Here is a 20,756-nt window from a genome sequence, read left to right on the forward strand (position 1 = left end):
CCAGAAGTGGGAAATGGACACTTTTATGAGAGTGTAAACACAAAGTGCAAACCAAAATGTATATATTATATTTTATTATCTGCGTAAATAAATACAATAAAAAACGGAAATCTGTATACAGATGGCAAATGTAATTCACTCTAAATCTGTGTCATCAATTAAAAGGCTGGACAGGTATACAAATCCCCATTTTTTCGCTGATATCTTATATTGTTTATTGTATCCGAAACCAATCGCACCGTCCGAGGATATCAACTTCAATCTCAGCTTGTCACCTATTAAATAATAATAAAATCTATAAGAAGACACTCTCCAAACATAAAATGCAACCACGTAAAATGATAGTATAGACTCGGTTTGATCGAGCCTGTTGAAATGTGCACCACCCCTCAAGCTTCCTAGCACCGGCTTATGCGAAATTCCATTAAAGTAAAGTTGAATGTATCCTATAGAAAATGTAACAACACTGAGACAAAGTACAGAACCTTTTTACAGCCGCCACATAGCACATAACGACTGTTGTCGTGATAGTTTATACAGTCCATAAGATATTTTTTTTTGAAGCATAAAATGCAACCAAGGAAAAACGAATATCCGACTCGGTTTGACATAGTCTGCTCATGAAAGGTAAAGAAATGTGTAGCGCCCATCACACCATATTTTTTATAACTATGTTATACAAACTAATTGACTTTTGTGTATAAACTATATGCCCAGTATATATACTCGTAACTGAATTGTATTTTGTAAATTATAGTAAAACTCTGTCAACAACACCTCTGCAGAGCAAAACCTCTGCAGAGCAAACAGCACAATACAAACACCCCAGTAGGTTGGGAGATTAACATCAGACATAAACCGTTAACGTCTTCAAAGCAACTAACTCTATACAACACGTATATCTAAGTGTCCCCAGCAGTGTGCGCTCTAAAGAACTTTGAACTGTATCCCATATTTAGAAATAGTTAACACAGATACATCTTAAACAATGTGTTAACTGCTTACATTTCTATGTACATACTTTTCTTACATCCTTCTAGTTTCTAGCTATTCAATAGGCCAATTGCCGTCACGTGAACACCGTATATGAATAAGGTGTTTTTTATTTCACAGGTGAATGACTCGGCCAATATACTTAGATCAATTCTCGGCTAAAGTAATCCAAATGTTTACATTCATTTAACATGAAGAAGAAAAAAATCCTACATTCACACAAAATGTAGTCTGTAAAATAAATTCGTTACGCAATGTGTTACTAACAATGTAACGTCAGTAAACCTACATGTCACACTAGTACAACTAGCTCTCCAAAAGTAATTCAGTACTTGAAACACTTGTAGACGACCGCCATCTTGTGTACTGATTGCAACCTTGGAGCTGGGACGTGCGATCTTTGGATTGATTAAATTTAAGTTCTTAAAGGGAGAGTGACAGATGATCTATCATCATACACACATGTGCGAACAACTGCAAACGGGCATCGCATCCAGTTAATGGCATACTCAATGAAAATGTTTACCTTTCTTCAACTTGAGGAAATAGTCCGGTATTTGGCCTGTATCCTCACTCAGTGTAGTTCTCTGGTTACACGAATCTGCAGGTTTATATACCATACATAGGGAATATCATACAGTGTGTTGGTCCACCTAGACATCTTATATCATCTTCGACAAGGTGCTTTCTGAACCCATATTACCCTGGTCGATTGGTTGACGGACTACTTTTTGTCGTACTGCCTTTCTCCGAGATTTGCATTGTCTGGTTCTAGTCCTAACCACTGTATAAGATCGACAAGACTGAGACCCATTCAGAAAACACCGAGGAGGTGATGATATAAGATTTCTATCGATTTGTTTGATAAAGTTTTTATTTCGAAGTAGTAAATAAATAATAAAGCAAGCATGGACAATTTCAAGTGTTAATAAAATTTATAAGAAGATCCATATTAGAAGCGTATATTAACATTACATTCCAATGTGTCTGTTCATAAGAGTAAATGAAATGTGCGAAAACCTACACGCTCAATAGCACTGGCTTAAAGCGAAATTCTGTCACACAGATATTGTCCAAAAGGACCAGAAACTAAAACAAGACTGAAACACATATGCAGTAATGAAGACGAATAAAAATCTCTGATGATAGTTATTGAGAACATAACGTATTTATATTACTTTTGTATTTGTATAACTTCTGAAACATCAAATTTTGCAGTTAACTGGCAATCATTTAAGTTTACTTAGACCATTTCCGCAACATTAGGACAGGAAATTGGAACTTGAATTTGTATTGTCATTTAGTCAAGAAAAACTGATGAAAATAAGTGCATTGTCAAAGAAAAAAATAAATTAGAACATATTATGCCTAAAAACAAACTGAAAGTTCGAAAATCTCTAGAAAATATAAATATATTTTGTTTTGAATAGACTTTATTATGTAATGTGAGAACAGACCAACTTACCGCCATATGTTGGATAACTGGTATCGGTGTAGGAATACACAGACACTTGTATCCTGGGTCTTTGAATCTTCATGTTAAAATCGAAGCTAGATATATCATTCTGTAAGAGTTGATGATAGAAAATGTTTGTTACATCACAAGAAAAAGTACAATAATTAATTATTCATGGAAGCAGCTTCGATTAAATTCACAGCTTTACTGATTTAGTGAGCCGCGTGCAATTATATGAGTAACCGGTAAAGAACCATCTGCCAGCCATATAGATAACTCGCTCTCATGAAATAATTGGGCATAACCAATAGCTGTAATAAGGGTGGTGGCAAGGCGTCTAGTTGCAAAGCCAAGCCTCGCGATTTCGATAAGAGTCCTAGGCATTAGTGCACCTGTGCCGTAAAACACTAAAGAAACATTCTTATCTTGCACTATCATTCTCCTAGGACCATTGCAGCGTTACCATGGTGACGACAGACACACATCAACCAACAGTAGCGGTTAGGAGCAAGTCGAATTTCGTGGTCAGGTCAATCCGTGAAATTTAATTCTAACAACCTAGCACAAGCCCCATTCATATTATGTTCAAAATGAAATCCATAAATCTGTATTCCTATTAAATACTTGTTTTTGCAAACACCTCGAAATGTCTTGCCAACGAAAAAAATTTACATGATGTACTTCGTAATACATATAATAACTTACAGAAGGCTTTATAAAGGTATATCTCTTGCATGTGATATCATAGATGGACTGGCTGATATGATCAGGGTCTAAAACATGACTAAACCTGGAAATAAAAGAACATATCGTTCACTAACAGAATCAGTTTATAATTATTGATTCACAATGTTTCAACTGTGCACATAAATTCTACGAAATTTCACAGTGGTATAACATTATGCTATATCTCAGAATGTTTTAACCCTTACCCTGCTAAATTTCTATAATGAACTTGTCCATCTTCCAATTTGGACAGTATCATTAACTGTTAAAAGGGGTGCTTACCAAAAAGGTACTGACTGAATGACGAACAGTGCAGATCATGATCAGACTGCATGGATGTGCAGGCTGATCTTGATCTGCACTGGTCACAAAGACAGAATCAATCATGGGTTAACAGTATATATATTACTGGACCAAAATTCATCAATTGATTTGTCCATGTTTCAATTTGGACAGTACCATTAACTGTTAAAAGGGTTGCTGTTCAAAAAGATACTGACTGAATAGCGAACAGTGCAAATCATGATCAGACTGCACGGATGTGCAGGCTGGTCATGATTTACACTGGTCCCAAAGGCAGAACCAATCGTGTGCAGCATGGTAAGGGTTAATGTTGTTTTATATATTGCCTAATAATTAAAAATTGAATACCTGTTAACTTTAAATCTTATCCCATGTAGTATGTACACACACAATTATTATGCTGATAAAGGTGTAGTGTAGGATTGCTGGATATCTGCGGCTTCGAGCCAAGCAAAAGCGTGTGATTTGATCACGGTCTGTTCATTTTCCTTATCTTAAGAGAGTAAATCTTCGACATCCATAAAGTTATGCATTTTCCTGCATTTGATATTGTAATGAGAGATCCTGCCTGGCCAATCAAGGCACCGCAGGTTCGTTCGTAACCCATGTTCTGCATGATAGTCGCACAAGGCATTAAAATTGGGTCAGAATCAAGTAATACGGTTATACATTCATTTAGTTAATAGAAAAAGCAATCTTACCTTGACAGGTAAATTGTTAATTTGTCTTGCCATATTAATAGCAATACAATATAATTTTATCTAGTCAATAGAAAAATACAATCTTAATTTGTCCAGTCACTAGCAGTACAGTTTCGAGAAAAAGATCAGTTTGTAATCTCACAAGCAATACATTTTACTTTGTCGGTTCACCATCTCGCAAGCAATACAACATATTTTCTGGTCATAAACAATGCAATCTTACTTTGTTGGGTTATTAGCAACACAATCTTACTTCGACACAAGCTTACTTTGCCGGGTAAGTAGCAATACAAACTTACTTTGCAGGGTTACTAGCAATACAAACTTACTTTGCCGGTTTAGTAGCAATACAAACTTACTTTGTCGGGCTAGTAGCAAAATACTAGCAATTATATACAAACTTACTTTGTCGAGTTAAGAGGAACTTACTTTGCCGGGTTAGTAGCAATACAAACTTACTTTGTCGGGCTAGTAGCAAAATACTAGCAATTTATATACAAACTTACTTTGTCGAGTTAGTAGCAACTTACTTTGCCGGGTTAGTAGCAATACAAGCTTACTTTGCCGGGTTAGTAGCAATACAAACTTACTTTGTCTGGTGACTAGAAATACAATCTTACTTTGTCGGCATAGTAGCAATACAAACTTACTTTGTCGGCTTAGTAGCAATACAAATTTACTTTGTCGGGTTAGTAGCAATACAAACTTACTTTGCCGGGTTAGTAGCAATACAAACTTACTTTGTCGGGCTAGTAGCAAAATACTAGCAATACAAACTTACTTTGTCGAGTTAGTAGCAACTTACTTTGCCGGGTTAGTAGCAATACAAGCTTACTTTGCCAGCTTAGTAGCAATACAAACTTACTTTGCCGAGTTAGTAGCAATACAAGCTTACTTTGTCGGGTTAGTAGCAATACAAGCTTACTTTGTCGGGTTAGTAGCAATACAAGCTTAATTTGTCGGGTTAGTAGCAATACAAGCTTACTTTGCCAGCTTAGTAGCAATACAAGCTTACTTTGCCTGGTTAGTAGTAATACAAGGTTACTTTGTAGGGTTAGTAGCAACACAAGCTTACTTTGCCGGGTTAGTAGCAATACAAACTTACTTTGCCGGGTTAGTAGCAATACAAGCTTACTTTGTAGGGTTAGTAGCAACACAAGCCTACTTTGCCGGGTTAGTAGCAATACAAGCTTACTTTGTAGGGTTAGTAGCAACACAAGCCTTCTTTGCCGGGTTAGTGGCAATACAAGCTTACTTTGCCGGGTTAGTAGCAATACAAGCTTATTTTGTAGGGTTAGTAGCAACACAAGCTCAATTTATCGGGTTAGTAGCAACACAAGCTTACTTTGCCGGGTTAGTAGCAAATACAAGCTTAATTTGTCGGGTTAGTAGCAATATAAGTTTACTTTGCCGGGTTAGTAGCAATACAAGCTTACTTTGTAGGGTTAGTAGCAACACAAGCTTACTTTGTAGGGTTAGTAGCAATACTAACTTACTTTGTCAGGTTAGTAGCAATACAATATTACTTTGTCGGGTGAAAAGAAATACAATCTAACTTTGTCGGGTGACTGGCAATACAATCTAACTTGGTCGGGTTACTGGCAATACAATCTAACTTGGTCGGGTTACTGGTAATACAATCTAACTTGGTCGGGTTACTTGCAATACAATCTAATTTGATCTGGTTACTGGTAATACAATCTTACTTTGTTGGGTTACTGGCAATACAATCTTACTTTTTTGGGTCACTAACAATACAACTTTACATTGTCGGGTCAGTAGCAATACAATCGTACGTTGTCGAATAACTGGCAGTACATTCTTACATTTTTGGGATACTGGCAATGCAGTCTTACTTTGTCGGGTCATTAGCAATAATCTTACATTGCAGAATTACTGGCAGCACATTCTTACATTGCAGGATTACTGGCAGTACAATGTTACTTTGTCGGGAAAACTGGCAGTACGTTCGTTGTAGGTCCACTAGCTACTAGTATACGAAATAACTTTGGCGGGTCAGTAGCAATCCAATCTTTGTCGGGTTACTAGCAATACAATCTTTTTTTGTCATGTGACTTGCAATACAATCTTACTTTGTAGGGTCACTAGCAATACAATCTTACTTTGTCGGGTCACTAGCAATACAGAGTGATGTCCAAGCTTGACTAATTCCCTGTCTAAGTCGGCTTGTCATGGCACTCTCCAGTTCCTTCGAGATCTAATTAGACACAAAAACAAAGTTCCGATTGACATATCTTGAAAAAAGGACAATTATGAGAAAATTATTAACACAAAAATTTAAAAAGTATTGTTTAAAAAGTCACAATCGTAGTTTCAAAGTTTTTGGCGCACTTTCAATTAGGTAAGATGATAAAAAAAAAAAATGCTCATCTTACTGGCAATATTTATTGAAATTAATTCAAATGAATTCGAACTTTTTCAGACGTACTTATTTGAATTTTGAACTGTGTAATATTTAGTTAGTTAAACAATCAACATATTCAGTAGCACTTGACCATCAGTAATTGATCAGTTAGCTTACCTTCAATCCTTGTTCAATACAGTTAACAGTATATATATTACTAGACCCATATTCATCTTCTTTTTTTTGTTTACTTCAAACCTCTAAAAATTCAAGTTGCCATAACGTCCTTTGTAATAAATCTTTTTATAGCTTGTTGTTGTAGTAGATGCCACATTTGTGCCAAGTTTCATTTAACACATGCCGTACAAAATTTATATATACATGGCAAAAAGTAATTTCAGTCTTTCAAGGTCAAAGATTTAGACTTAAAACGTTGACGAATGAGAGCCCTGGCGCTAATGATGAACTTAAAGAAAAAGAAATTATCAATTAACCTGCCCATATTTACAGTAAAAGCCTTCACTTTAACACACCTCAATCATTTCCTGCCTTGTGCTCTGTTCCGCTGTAAGAATGGTATGATATTTTCCGACATTTTTGGAGTGTGCTTTTTGTCTGTGTATAACGTCCTTCTTCAATTCCTGTAAGAAGGTAAAGATAAGATATCGGGTAACTGGGACGTCAAATGATAACAGGTTAACCAGTTAATCGCCCTAACGTCTTCCTATCGGTTGGTAAAATTTAGCGTGTTGTTTTCTTTCAAACAAGTTGAAAAATGAATTTTATTTAAAAATCAGACAGAAAAAAAATCATGATTTCAAATTGTTATCAAATAAGTCTAGGTAATTTGTGAATACATATACAGCATCTCTTACGGAACACAAGCTAAAGGAACTTTAGTCATGGAAACCTTTTTCTCCTTTTTTACCAACAATTAAAGTGCTCATTCACTGATTGCTCTGAAATGTTTATATACAACTTTTCCCGCCGTCCAAAAATACAAGGTGGAATAAAAATTGCCTACCATACCTTTATAGCATATTTTCTGGCATTATAGTTCCGTTCATCGTCAACATGGTGTGGTAGTGACATTTTAGCACACTCGAGCATGCTTACGTACTGTTTCATTTTATCACGTGTTTTCCAGCATTGCTGAAAAAAAAACAGAGATACGCCATTTAAAAGTAACTCTGCACCAAGAATAATAAACATAGTTAAACCGCATCAACACACTGGCCATAGCTTTATCAGATCAAGTGGTTCCAACGTTGTTTGAGCGGTGAATTTTACGCCGATCAGATGGAGAAATATGGCTGATACTACAAGTTTCCGGTATTGTAAGTGTGATTTAAAGGAATTTCTACCTGTTTAATAACTAATAAAATGAAAACGATGGGTGCACCTGGAGCGCAAATGTGTCTTTGTTTTAGCACATGTGTCCGTTTAGCTGAGATATGTGCCGTTTATTCAAACACTTCTGTACAGTTCGGCGGGGGTAGGAGATTTTTGACAGTTTTTGACAATATCGCATAAAGTATAGTATTAATCGGAAACAAGTAACTGAAAAAACACTTTTTATGTAAAGGGCTACCTCTTAAAACAGAGTATATGTATTTTCATAGAATTATTTAGGGTTATTTCTGAAAAATTGGCCGAAAACCTAATGCAACGCCGTTTCGAGTGGGTCGCCATGCAACGCGATCAAGTGGATACCGTTCTGTGTCTTACTTGCGAAGTATTATCCGTCTCAAAAACAGTCATTCTAGCCTAACAATGAATAAAATTAGTGAGTTATACAGCATTATAATATCCCGCCATTTCTAATATATTGTACTTTTACATTTTTATGTTAGCTTAACATTTAACATATTTTGTGGACATTGTCAAAACACATCAACACAAAAACATAATGCAAGGACGAACATCAAACAATATCATTAAGTAAACAATAGTAATAGTTCGTAAAAACAAGTACCATTTCACGGATATTTTTCTCCTCCACGAATGGTACTGAACTGCATACCAAAAGCGGGTTGACTCTTTAAATCAGTATAGTTACAATTGGTAACTTTTTAGTCCCTTAAAACCAATACATTGCGATTTCCACTGATTTACTGTGCATTTAAGCCAGTCATACAAAATAAAAAAAATGTTGATCCATGATAAAAGTATTATTCAGTTGTTTGTATATATTTTCATTCATATTGTTGGTGTAGCGTTCATTTATTTTCAGAGAGATAAATCACAGAGAACCTTAAAACTGGCCAGGGAAAAGACAAGATTTTATTTGGCCTCCATAAAACAGAAACAACGTAATAAACCTCTATGGTCGCCGTTCAAAAATGAAAATACAAATGAAATACAGACACCAATGCAGGGCCGGATCCAGACATTTTTGACTGGGGGAGGGGGGGCACCAGTCTTTGTTCACCAGTCTTGAACAAAGACATCAACGCCGAGGCGCAATGTTTTAGAGGGGGCGCCTTTGCCCATGTTAGGTAGGGGGTCAGGGGCGGGTACGGTTAACTCCCCTGGAAATTTTTTAATATAGGCATAAAATGGTGGCCTCTGGTGCATTTTAGGTCTAAATTTGGAGATATTGGAGGGGACAATATTCCCCTCTTGATCGTGGGGGGGGGGGGGGGGGGGGGTCAAGGGGTTCTCCCCCTGGAAAATTTTGAAATACAGGTATGAAATGGTGGCCTCTGGTCTTCAGTCAAAGTGAATAAAGCAAAAGACACATTATTTTGCAATATTTCTAACTGTTATCAAATCGAATTAGTACCTATTGGCTTTTCTTCTTTGGTTACAGAAAGTTAAATAGTACAACTGTGGTACATCTCTATTAGTATTGCTAATCCGGTTTATTTTCTTTCATTGGTGTCTGTATTTCATTTGTATTTTCATTTTTGAACGGCGACCATAGATGTTTATTACGTCGTTTCTGTTTTATGGAGGACAAAATTAATAAAATCTTGTCTTTTCCCAGGCCAATTTTAACGTTCTCTGTGATTAATTTCTCTGAAAATAAACGAAAACTACCACAGCAATATGAATGAAATATGTACAAACAACTGATCAATACTTATATCAAGGACCAAAGTTTATTTATTTTGAATGAACAGCTTAAATGCACAACAAATTAGTAACGAAATCTCAATGTATTGGTTTTAAGGGAGTAAAAAGTAACCAACTTTAACTATACTGATTTAAAGAGTCAACCCGATTTTGGTATGCTGTTCAGTACCATTCGCGGAGAAGATAGATATCCGTGAACTGGTTCTTGTTTTTACGAACTATTACTATTATTTACTTAACGATATTGTTCGATGTACAATATATTAGAAATGGCGGGATATTAAAATGCTATAAATCTCACTAAATGTATTCATTGTTAGGCTTGAATGACTGTTTTTAAGACGGATAATACTTCGCAAGTTAAGACATAGAACGGTATCCACTTGATTGCGTTGCATAACGACCCACTCGAAACGGCGTTGCATTAGGTTTTCAGCCGATTTTTCAGAAATAACGCTGAATAATTCTATGAAAATACACACGTTTTGTTTAAAGAGATAGCCCTTTACATAAAAAGTGTTTTAACAGTTACTTATTCCCGATTAACACTGTATTTCATACGATATTGTCAAAAACTGTCAAAAATCTCCTTTCCCCGCCGAACTGTACAGAAGTGTTTGAATAAACGGCACACATCTCAGCTAAATGGACATATGTGCTAAAACATAGACATATTTGCGCTCCCGGTGCACCCATCGTTTTCATTTGATTAGTTATAAAACAGGTAGAAATTCCTTAAAATCATACTTACAATACCGGAAATTTGTAGTATCGGCCATATTTCTCCATCTGATCGGCGTAAAATTCACCGCTCAAACAACGTTGGAACCACTTGATCTGATAAAGCTATGGCCAGTGTGATCAAGGAAGGCAAAAAATAACTTCATGTAGATACTTCGAAATTTGATATTCAAATCCTGCTATAATCTCTACACTACAGTCTCCTTTAGGCAACCTCTGCAGTATAATATCTAAACTTTGGGTGTAATCTCTACGTTACAAAACTTTCTTTTTTTTTTGAGGTAGTGGACACGTACTAACACTCGGCAAAGTCCGTGCAATTCCGTATTCTTTGTATGCTACTTCAGAAAAAAACCGAAGAATGTCGGAGATTAACGTAATTGAACGGAAAATGCCGATTGTCAGTGCGGATCCATTTCATTTCTCCTAAAGTCAGAAACTAATCAGATTGGAAAGGAAATAACTGAACTTGCTTTGTTTGCAGATGTATCGTCAAATAAGCCAGAAAATGTACACATGCCGCTCAGCCCGAGCTCATACTAGTATCAGGGTTGCCAAACCCACATGACATTTCGGTATCGTACACATGGTGAAATCACTCGACTCTGGTAATATTTCACTTACAATTTCTTATCACTTGACTGATTCTAATCATATAAAAAAAACGTCGAAAACAGAAAAGCAAGCATTTTTCTCGACACAAAAGGTCTGCCAGTTTCTCAATACTTTTCTCAAGCACTTCGCCCAAATGTTGTTTTTTCACAGACCAAATTTTGTAGGTTATATGCAAACTTTGATTTGGGCGAAGCGTTCGAAGAAATTATTGAGAATGAGATACTTTTTGCTGATGAAGTCATTCGTTTTCCTATATTCGGCGCCTTTGTCTTGTCAAAATCCGTCAAGTAATAAAAAGAATATGAGCAAAACTGCTGCCTTAATCTACTTATTTGTCCCGTGTGTACAACACCGTCACGTGGGTTTGCCACTCAAATTATTACCATTTGAAAAATCATTTTACGTTCGTTTTACAATGTTTCGTTAATTAAACGATGACGTATTTTTAACAACGGCATATATGGTATACCTCTTGGCAGTCCATCAAATCAACCATCAGTTCGGTGTGTTCTTGTGTTAACCGCTTCACGTCCGATCTCTGCTTGTCCCACCTCGTCAAGTCTCTCTCAGAAAATCTGTTACACATGAGAAAGTTGAGCATTTAATGAAGTTACGGATATCTGCTGCTCATGGAAACTAACATGTTTGAAATAACAATATTATTATTATTAATAATAATAATAATAATAATAATGGCGGTTTACGGTAAATTACAATGTCGTAAAATAACATGCCACCTGTGAAACGTCTGAAAAATAGGTGGTCCTCGACATAGATATTGAAACAAATACATTAAACTTATTACATAACTTACTTAAACATCAGCAACAAAATGTTTTCATGTGTTATAAGTCTTTGTTTACTGCAGGTATGTACTTACAAATTACTCGGACTTTTTTCTTTCTGTAATCTATACTCAGGCTGCTGATAAGCAAAGGCGGCGTCCTTCAAACATTCGTACATATCCCCGATTACTTCAACTGAAAGTTAAAAGAAAGCGATATAATTGCACATGATCTATAGCTAGTCATTCGACGCCGCCCAGAAGGCGGCGTAGAGTATATGGGATACACTTTTATTTCGGACCCTGTAAAGATGGTAATGAATAGTTTCGGAGTGATAAACTGAACACAGTGAATAGTTTGTAAAAGGATCAACGACATTGCACAATAGATTTTAGTGAATAAACAAACAATGGCAAAAAGAAAGCATAAAAAATGTATGTAATGCAATTTATTATGTGATTTAAAACAATGCTATCTGTCTTTCCTATCCTTATTTGTAGAGCAGAAAATATTTTTTTTATTTACAATTTCGTCAAAATGTTGATCCGATTTATTGATAAGGAAGGTTACTCTGTAGGTTATAACACACTAAATAGCCACCACTATATATTCTATATAAAATGACAAGTTTTCACAATGCTGCAATACACACCTAGACCCATTTTAAATTTCTTTAACTTACATTTTCTTGTAGAGCAACATTTATACTGTAAAAATATCTAAAGAAAAGTAGGGGTCATGTTTGATGCAAGAAAAATATTTCTGGTCAAACGGACACACCGTAATTTTTACACTGAAATGACAATCACAATTTAGGGTAGGGGTGTATGAATAAATTTCACATGTTAAATCAGTTTGGAGTCTTTTTTCAACATGCAAATGCTACCAGTATGTCAAGTATAGGCATGCAATATGATTTCAACCAATATATAGCAATGATTTCAAGGAAAAATCCTTCTTACAGCAAAAAAAAACTGAGAACTATTTGAATCCGCCATTAAGCGACTACCATTTTTTCATAGGTGCTCAGGGTTAAAGGTCAGTAATTCAAATCCTTCTTTGTTTCATATAAAAAACGACAACTTCATGTCGTCTTTACATATCTTTAGAGAACATCACTTTTTCCTACACCAATTTTTCATGAAAGTTCTATCACAAGTTAACGCAAAAATGAAAAGAAAATAGGGGGTTGAATAGTTCCTAGTGAAATGCCAGTCAGTTGTGGTCTGCTACCCTAAAAATGGCGCATATTTGCTCTCCTCCGCGCAATAAACACCTACTTCCGGTTTCGATCTGCAAAACTTGCCATGTGGGTTGTATGAACATGAAAACCGTCTCATTTCATGCAGAATGTATTCTAGTAGCGAAAAAGTGTGATTAAAGCACTCGTTCTACACGAATTTGCGTAGAAAATGGGAAAATTAGGATCTATTTATTATGGACTTCTTTCGACTACACCACGGAAGCACATTTTCGACCGAATTACTGACCTTATTCCTCAGGCTATTTAGTGTCTGTATGCCTGTAAGTCAAGTTTTCTATTTCTGATCTTAGGCATGACCTACTTACCTATCTCATTTTCTATAAATAGAACACACCGCAGATATACCATACTGCAACGCGTGAATCGCCTAGACAAGGGAGCGTTCATGTAGTTTACAACTATAACCTTTCAGTAAACTTCGAAGAGAATATTAAAAAATAAAAATACGTAAAATTACAATTTGCCTGCATAAAATTCCTTGAAAAAAAAACGTATTAACAAACTAAATAAAGGAATCAATCAGCATATATATGTTGAAATGAACGAAGGATGTGCCGCTGTTACCTTATTTTTAACCTTTTGTCTTATTTTCTTTGTTGATAGGTACGGTGATGTAATTTCAGAATGCGCACATTTTTTGCAAATTCCTATTTTGTTTGTTTGTTTGTTTGTTTGTTTTATTTGTTTATTTATTTATTTATTTATTTATTTATTTATTTATTTATTTTTTTTTTTTGCTTATGTGTCATATACTCATTGTTTACAGATATACACTGTCAACTAAGGTGTGCAATAGGCTAAAGAGAATGTGGCTGAATTTGTCAGTGACAAGTTAATACTTCTTTAAATGTGGTTAGATCGAAATATCAAAAGCCATGGGACAAAGTGGCATAACTTATCAAAGCATCAGTGACTTTAAAATAGAAAATCTTGCTGAATTTATATTTTCATTGATTTTATATGACTAGTCAGTTGCTCTGGTTATATTATATCTTGTTACTTGCTTCTTCTTTTTCGCGGACGATAAGAAGAAAGAAGAAGAAGCTTCTTTTTTTTACTTCAATAGATAAGATTTTGTATCTGTCCGTTCCTGACTTAAAAAAGCAAACATTTTCATTGACTGATAGTTTCTGCACTTTGGCAGTGGGTTATTATGCTTGCTAAATTTCTTGTAATATTAGATTTGAATCTAGACACTGACATATTCTTAGTAACCTTACGGTTCAACGAGGACTTCAAGTTTATCGTTCGTCCGAAAAAAAAAGAATTCTATGATATTCAAAAAATATATAAGAAAGATTCATGCTTTGTGAATAGGGGCAATATAGAGATTATTCATGTTATATCATTCTTTTCTTGGACAAAATTTTTGGTTGTTTTAGCAACGGAAACAGTAAAATGCTGTGTATAATCTGAAATCTATAATGTAGGTGCCTAAGGTCCATAAAACTTCATCAGTAAATAGAAAACACTCATTACATTACATGATAATAAAAATAATGGTTTCTGTGAACCACAACTTTGAAATAATTATCTTTCAACATTTCCTCATTTCCCAGCAAACTGCATTTCTGTGAAACTTCATACACACGCTCCTGCATATAAGAACTTTTCACAGGTGCTGACCTTAGTTACTATGATGTTGAAAATTCATAAACCAACACAGTTTTGTCAAAACATGTTTCGCTTTAATAAGCTTCTTCAGTTGACAATAACATACACAATGACTTTAACTTTGTATGTAAAGGGACCACCTACTCGCAATGTCAATGTCATTGCAAGTAGAGGATTTATATTGCATGGTAATACTTTTCTATCTTGTTTATTCTTCATGATTTAAACAGTTTATAACATATATTGTTTTATGTGCTAATGTTGATAACTTGTAGCCAGTCAGACTAATAAAGTAATGATTAGGTGATTTCTCATAATGCAATAAATGTACTTCAGACACAACACTTGGCGGCGTCTTTGATGCTTGCATCAATGAATTTCCTTGTAGTTACCTGAAACAAAGTTATTTCAAAACTAATACATTAAACCCGACACTATTGATATTTTGTTCCAAAATAGTGTTTTTGTGCGTTGTTTATTTTTTTTATTATTACTTTTTTTTTTTTTTTTTTGCTCTTGAGACGAAATGTCATGTTTTCATGTTATACCAGCAGAGGAATAAGAAATTCTTTTGATCCCTAGCCGTGATACTTGTGACTTGGGTTTAGTTAACTTTATTCAGTTAAAAAATTCCTTGAGAAATGTAACATTATAAGAAGAAAGATTTTATTATGTTTATTTACTCGACAATACCTCTTCATAGTCACGCACACACGCACCATTAAGTCCGGGACTTTATTCAATGTTACGCACGCAAAAACAACAACAACAATAACTACTACTACTACTACTACTACTACTACTACAAAAATGGCCATCCCAACCGCATTGAGATTTACCTTGCTTCGGAGCTAATGCCTAAATTCATGACTTAATTATTTTATTACCGGCTCTGCATACGTCACCATAGTATATATTAAGTAATATTGGTGACGCCTTCATATTCTGCAGATAAAAGAATACTCTAAAGCCGTATGTTTAGTGATATTTTGCATAATCAACTGTGTCGGTAAGTCAGTACTATACTTACATGGGTATGTTGTGTCGCCGACATTTCTCACAGTGTTATGACAGTACTATACTTACATGGCATATGTTGTGTCGCCGACATTTCTCGCAGTGTTATGACAGTATACTATACTTACCTGGCATATGTTGTGTCGCCGACATTTCTCGCAGTGTTATGACAGTATACTATACTTACCTGGCATATGTTGTGTCGCCGACATTTCTCGCAGTGTTATGACAGTATACTATACTTACCTGGCATATGTTGTGTCGCCGACATTTCTCGCAGTGTTATGACAGTATACTATACTTACATGGCATATGTTGTGTCGCCGACATTTCTCGCAGTGTTATGACAGTATACTATACTTACATGGCATATGTTGTGTCGCCGACATTTCTCGCAGTGTTATGACAGTACTATACTTACATGGCATATGTTGTGTCGCCGACATTACTTGCAGTGTTATGCCAGTACTATACTTACATGACATATGTTGTGTCGCCGACATTTCTCGCAGTGTTATGCCAGTACTATACTTACATGGCATATGTTGTGTCGCCGACATTTCTCGCAGTGTTATGACAGAACTATACGTACATGGCATATGCTGTATCGCCGACATTTCTAGCAGTGTTATGACAGTACTATACTTACATAGCATACGTTGTGTCTCCGACATTTCTCGCAGTCTTAAGACAGTACTATACGTACATGACATATGTTGTGTCTCCGACATTTCTCACAGTGTTATGACAGTACTATACCTCCATGGGGATATGTTGTGTCGCCGACATTTCTCACAGTGTTATGACAGTACTATACTTACATGGCATATGTTGTGTCGCCGACATTTCTCGCAGTGTTATGACAGTATACTATACTTACCTGGCATATGTTGTGTCGCCGACATTTCTCGCAGTGTTATGACAGTATACTATACTTACATGGCATATGTTGTGTCGCCGACATTTCTCGCAGTGTTATGACAGTATACTATACTTACATGGCATATGTTGTGTCGCCGACATTTCTCGCAGTGTTATGACAGTACTATACTTACATGGCATATGTTGTGTCGCCGACATTTCTCGCAGTGTTATGACAGTACTATACTTACATGGCATATGTTGTGTCGCCGACATTTCTCGCAGTGTTATGACAGTACTATACTTACATGGCATATGTTGTGTCGCCGACATTACTCGCAGTGTTATGCCAGTACTATACTTACATGACATATGTTGTGTCGCCGACATTTCTCACAGTGTTATGACAGTACTATACTTACATGGCATATGTTGTGTCGCCGACATTTCTCGCAGTGTTATGACAGAACTATACGTACATGGCATATGCTGTATCGCCGACATTTCTAGCAGTGTTATGACAGTACTATACTTACATAGCATACGTTGTGTCTCCGACATTTCTCGCAGTCTTAAGACAGTACTATACGTACATGACATATGTTGTGTCTCCCGACATTTCTCACAGTGTTATGACAGTACTATACCTCCATGGGGATATGTTGTGTGGTCGACATTTCTCGCAGTGTTATGACAGTACTATACGTACATGACATATAATGTGTCTCCGACATTTCTCGCAGTGTTATGACAGTAGTATACTTACATGGCATACGTTGTGTCGCCGACATTTCTTGCAGTGTTATGACACTACTCTACGTACATGACATATGTTGTGTCTCCGACATTTCTCGCAGTGTTATGACAGTACTATACTTTCATGACATATGTTGTGTCTCCGACTTTTCTCGCAGTGTTATGACAGTACTATACTTACATGGTGTATGGTGTGTGGCCGACATTTCTCACACTGTTATAACAGTACTATACGTATATGACATATGTTGTGTCTCCGACATTTCTCGCAGTGTTATGACAGTACTATACTTACATGGGATATGTTGTGTCTCCGACAGTTCTCGCAGTATTATGACAGTACTATACTTACATGGCATATGTTGTGTCGCCGACATTTCTCGCAGTGTTATGAATAGTACTATACGTACATAACATATGTTGTGTCTCCGACATTTCTCGCAGTGTTATGACAGTACTATACTTACATGGGGTATGTTGTGTCGCCGACATTTCTAGCAGTGTTATGACAGTATACTATACGTACATAACATATGTTGTGTCTCCGACATTTCTCGCAGTGTTATGACAGTACTATACTTACATGGGGTATGTTGTGTCGCCGACATTTCTAGCAGTGTTATGACAGTATACTATACGTACATAACATATGTTGTGTCTCCGACATTTCTCGCAGTGTTATGACAGTACTATACTTACATGGGGTATGTTGTGTCGCCGATATTTCTCGCAGTGTTATGACAGTATACTATACGTACATGGCATATGTTGTGTCGCCGACATTTCTAGCAGTGTTATGACAGTACTATACGTACATGGCATATGTTGTGTCGCCGACATTTCTAGCAGTGTTATGACAGTACTATACGTACATGGCATATGTTGTGTCTCCGACAGTTCTCGCAGTGTTATGACAGTACTATACTTACATGGCATATGTTGTGTCGCCGACATTTCTCGCAGTGTTATGACAGTACTATACGTACATGGCATATGTTGTGTCGCCGACATTTCTAGCAGTGTTATGACAGTACTATACGTACATGGCATATGTTGTGTCGCCGACATTTCTCGCAGTGTTATGACAGTACTATACGTACATGGCATATGTTGTGTCGCCGACATTTCTAGCAGTCTTATGACAGTACTATGCTTACATGGCATATGTTGCGTCGCCGATATTTCTCGCAGTGTTATGACAGTATACTATACTTACATGGCGTATGTTGTGTCGCCGACATTTCTCGCAGTGTTATGACAGTACAGTACGTACATAACATATGTTGTGTCGCCGACATTTCTAGCAGTGTTATGACAGTACTGTACTTACATGGCATATGTTGTGTCGCCGACATTACTCGCAGTGTTATGACAGTACTATACGTACATGGGGTAGGTTGTGTGGCCTACATTTCTCGCAGCGTTATGACAGTACTATACGTACATGACATATGTTGTGTCGCCGACATTTCTAGCAGTGTTATGACAGTACTGTACTTACATGGCATATGTTGTGTCGCCGACATTTCTAGCAGTGTTATGACAGTACTATACGTACATGGCATATGTTGTGTCGCCGACATTTCTCGCAGTGTTATGACAGTACTGTACGTACATAACATATGTTGTGCCGCCGACATTTCTCGCATTGTTATGATAGTACTATACTTACATGGGATATACTATACTTACATGGCATATGTTGTGTCGCCGACATTTCTCGCAGTGTTATGACAGGTCCTTGGTGTTTTCTCTTACGGCAGTGAGCGTGTTTCAGTCCGTGTGCTAAGCGTACAAATCTGCCAACAATATCGTCGCTCATTCTCAGTAATAAGGCACATATAGAAAATAGTAACATGTAAAAAATCAAAGTAGAATATTGTTTAATTTGGGCTTATATTCCTATAAATGTACCTTTTAATGCTTCAGATTTAGTGAAATGAAGTACATCAAGATGTATTGACTAGAATTATGAGTTGCTGAAATGGCATGGCTTAAATATGAGGATTAATACGTTACCATTAATTAGTTATGAGTTTAAGCGTGAATATCTGCTAAACTGGTGCTGTTTATGTATAATTTACTGTTTCCCATTGGCGCTCAAACATCATGAATTAAGACATTTTTGGTTTCGTAAACTAAAACACAGACAGCATTGAAATAAGTGAATAATAACTATGATAACTATGTGCTTGAAACAAACATTTTATTAAACTAAACATATAATGTATTTTTCAATCATGAACACTAATAAACAGCAACTTCAATATACTTTATTTTGGCATATATTCTCTCTTGTGAGCCTTAGAAAACAGCACAAAAAAAGAAAAAAAACTTTTGATTTCGTCTGTGAATCAAGCCATTGACCGATGTACATCATGGTAAATGTAACGTAGGTATCATATTTGATCTAAAAAGAAATAATTGTCAAATTAAGGTATGCATTATTGAAAGTCTTGTAACTATGATTGAAACTATAAGAACATTTAACAGAAAAACTATTATCATCTAAAGAAACGTGAACATACTTGAAAAACATACATTTGCAGGAGCAAAGTCCCATTTTGCTAGTGTCTTATTTCAATTTTACTTTTAATGTATAAAAAAGCTAGGTCGCTGTGGACGATTTAGGTTTCTTTCTGTAACATACGCATTAACAATCCGTTTGAATGGCATATTTCAGTTTTAAATCACTTACGTAACATATATTTAGCCATACTTCAAAACAGTAACGTAGGTAACGTAAGTATCATCAGATAATAAATGTTAATAAATGCTTCATACTAAACTGAGTCTGTGTAGAAACCTGTTTTACTTCACCAAACAGTATCCGTTTAAATTGTAGTATGTCGTTTTCAATCCAAAAGATCTACGTAACCATTATAACTACCCCACACACATCATGGTAACGTAAATATCATCATTTGACACCTCCTAGTGTAACGAAGAAACTTTACAATGTGTGTTCCGAAATGAGGCGTTTGGCCACATCCGTGAGTTTGAATAGCCTCTCGGACTTTCCTGTTTTTTGCAGTTCATCTATTTTGGCCACACATTCGTCTTGTTTAATCCACAAAACATCTTCTCGTCTTGGCCATCTGTAAAGTTCCTTTACCTTTTCCATGAAGTTGATCTTACATTCATGTTCTTCTTCGTCTATCTCTAATACTTTACCAACGTACGGCTGATCATCATAAAGAGCGATAGTGTAATCTCCAGGATTCAGACTTTCAAACACACTGATGTTGCTCTGTATCTGAGTATCAGTTTCTCTTTCTCCTTTAGACATATTGGATATTTCATTCATAGACTTGCCTGATGAGTTCATTTCAATATCGGCTCTGACTTGATTGTTTCCATCTTCTGTATGACGATCAATAGATTCTACTGTGTCACTGTCTTTCCTTTTAAAGCTGAACTTTTCTACTGTCCACTTGTCACAAAAATTTCCTTTGCAACAGCTATCGCAATAACATGATGT

General features: G+C 36.0%; 1 protein-coding gene across 2 annotated transcripts; it reads right to left on the bottom strand.

The window, feature by feature from the left end:
- Positions 1 to 54: 54 nt before the first annotated feature.
- On the bottom strand, positions 55 to 19,084 carry LOC123527716 (uncharacterized). Of its 2 annotated transcripts, none has more exons than XM_053523919.1 (10): positions 18,968 to 19,084; positions 11,859 to 11,958; positions 11,448 to 11,553; positions 7,574 to 7,696; positions 7,078 to 7,185; positions 6,303 to 6,397; positions 3,155 to 3,239; positions 2,459 to 2,558; positions 1,520 to 1,594; positions 55 to 275 (listed from the first exon to the last, which is right to left on the bottom strand). In XM_053523919.1, exons 1-10 carry the CDS (start codon positions 18,990 to 18,992, stop codon positions 136 to 138), a joined length of 957 nt encoding a protein of 318 aa, XP_053379894.1. In that variant the 5' UTR covers positions 18,993 to 19,084; the 3' UTR covers positions 55 to 135. The 2 variants fall into 2 exon arrangements, with proteins under 2 accessions (XP_053379894.1, XP_053379893.1); XM_053523918.1 differs by lacking the exon at positions 18,968 to 19,084 and adding an exon at positions 15,728 to 15,766.
- Between the last annotated feature and the right edge of the window lie 1,672 nt (positions 19,085 to 20,756).

Source organism: Mercenaria mercenaria, chromosome 14, assembly GCF_021730395.1.
Source record: "Mercenaria mercenaria strain notata chromosome 14, MADL_Memer_1, whole genome shotgun sequence".
In the NCBI taxonomy this organism is placed as follows: domain Eukaryota; kingdom Metazoa; phylum Mollusca; class Bivalvia; order Venerida; family Veneridae; genus Mercenaria; species Mercenaria mercenaria.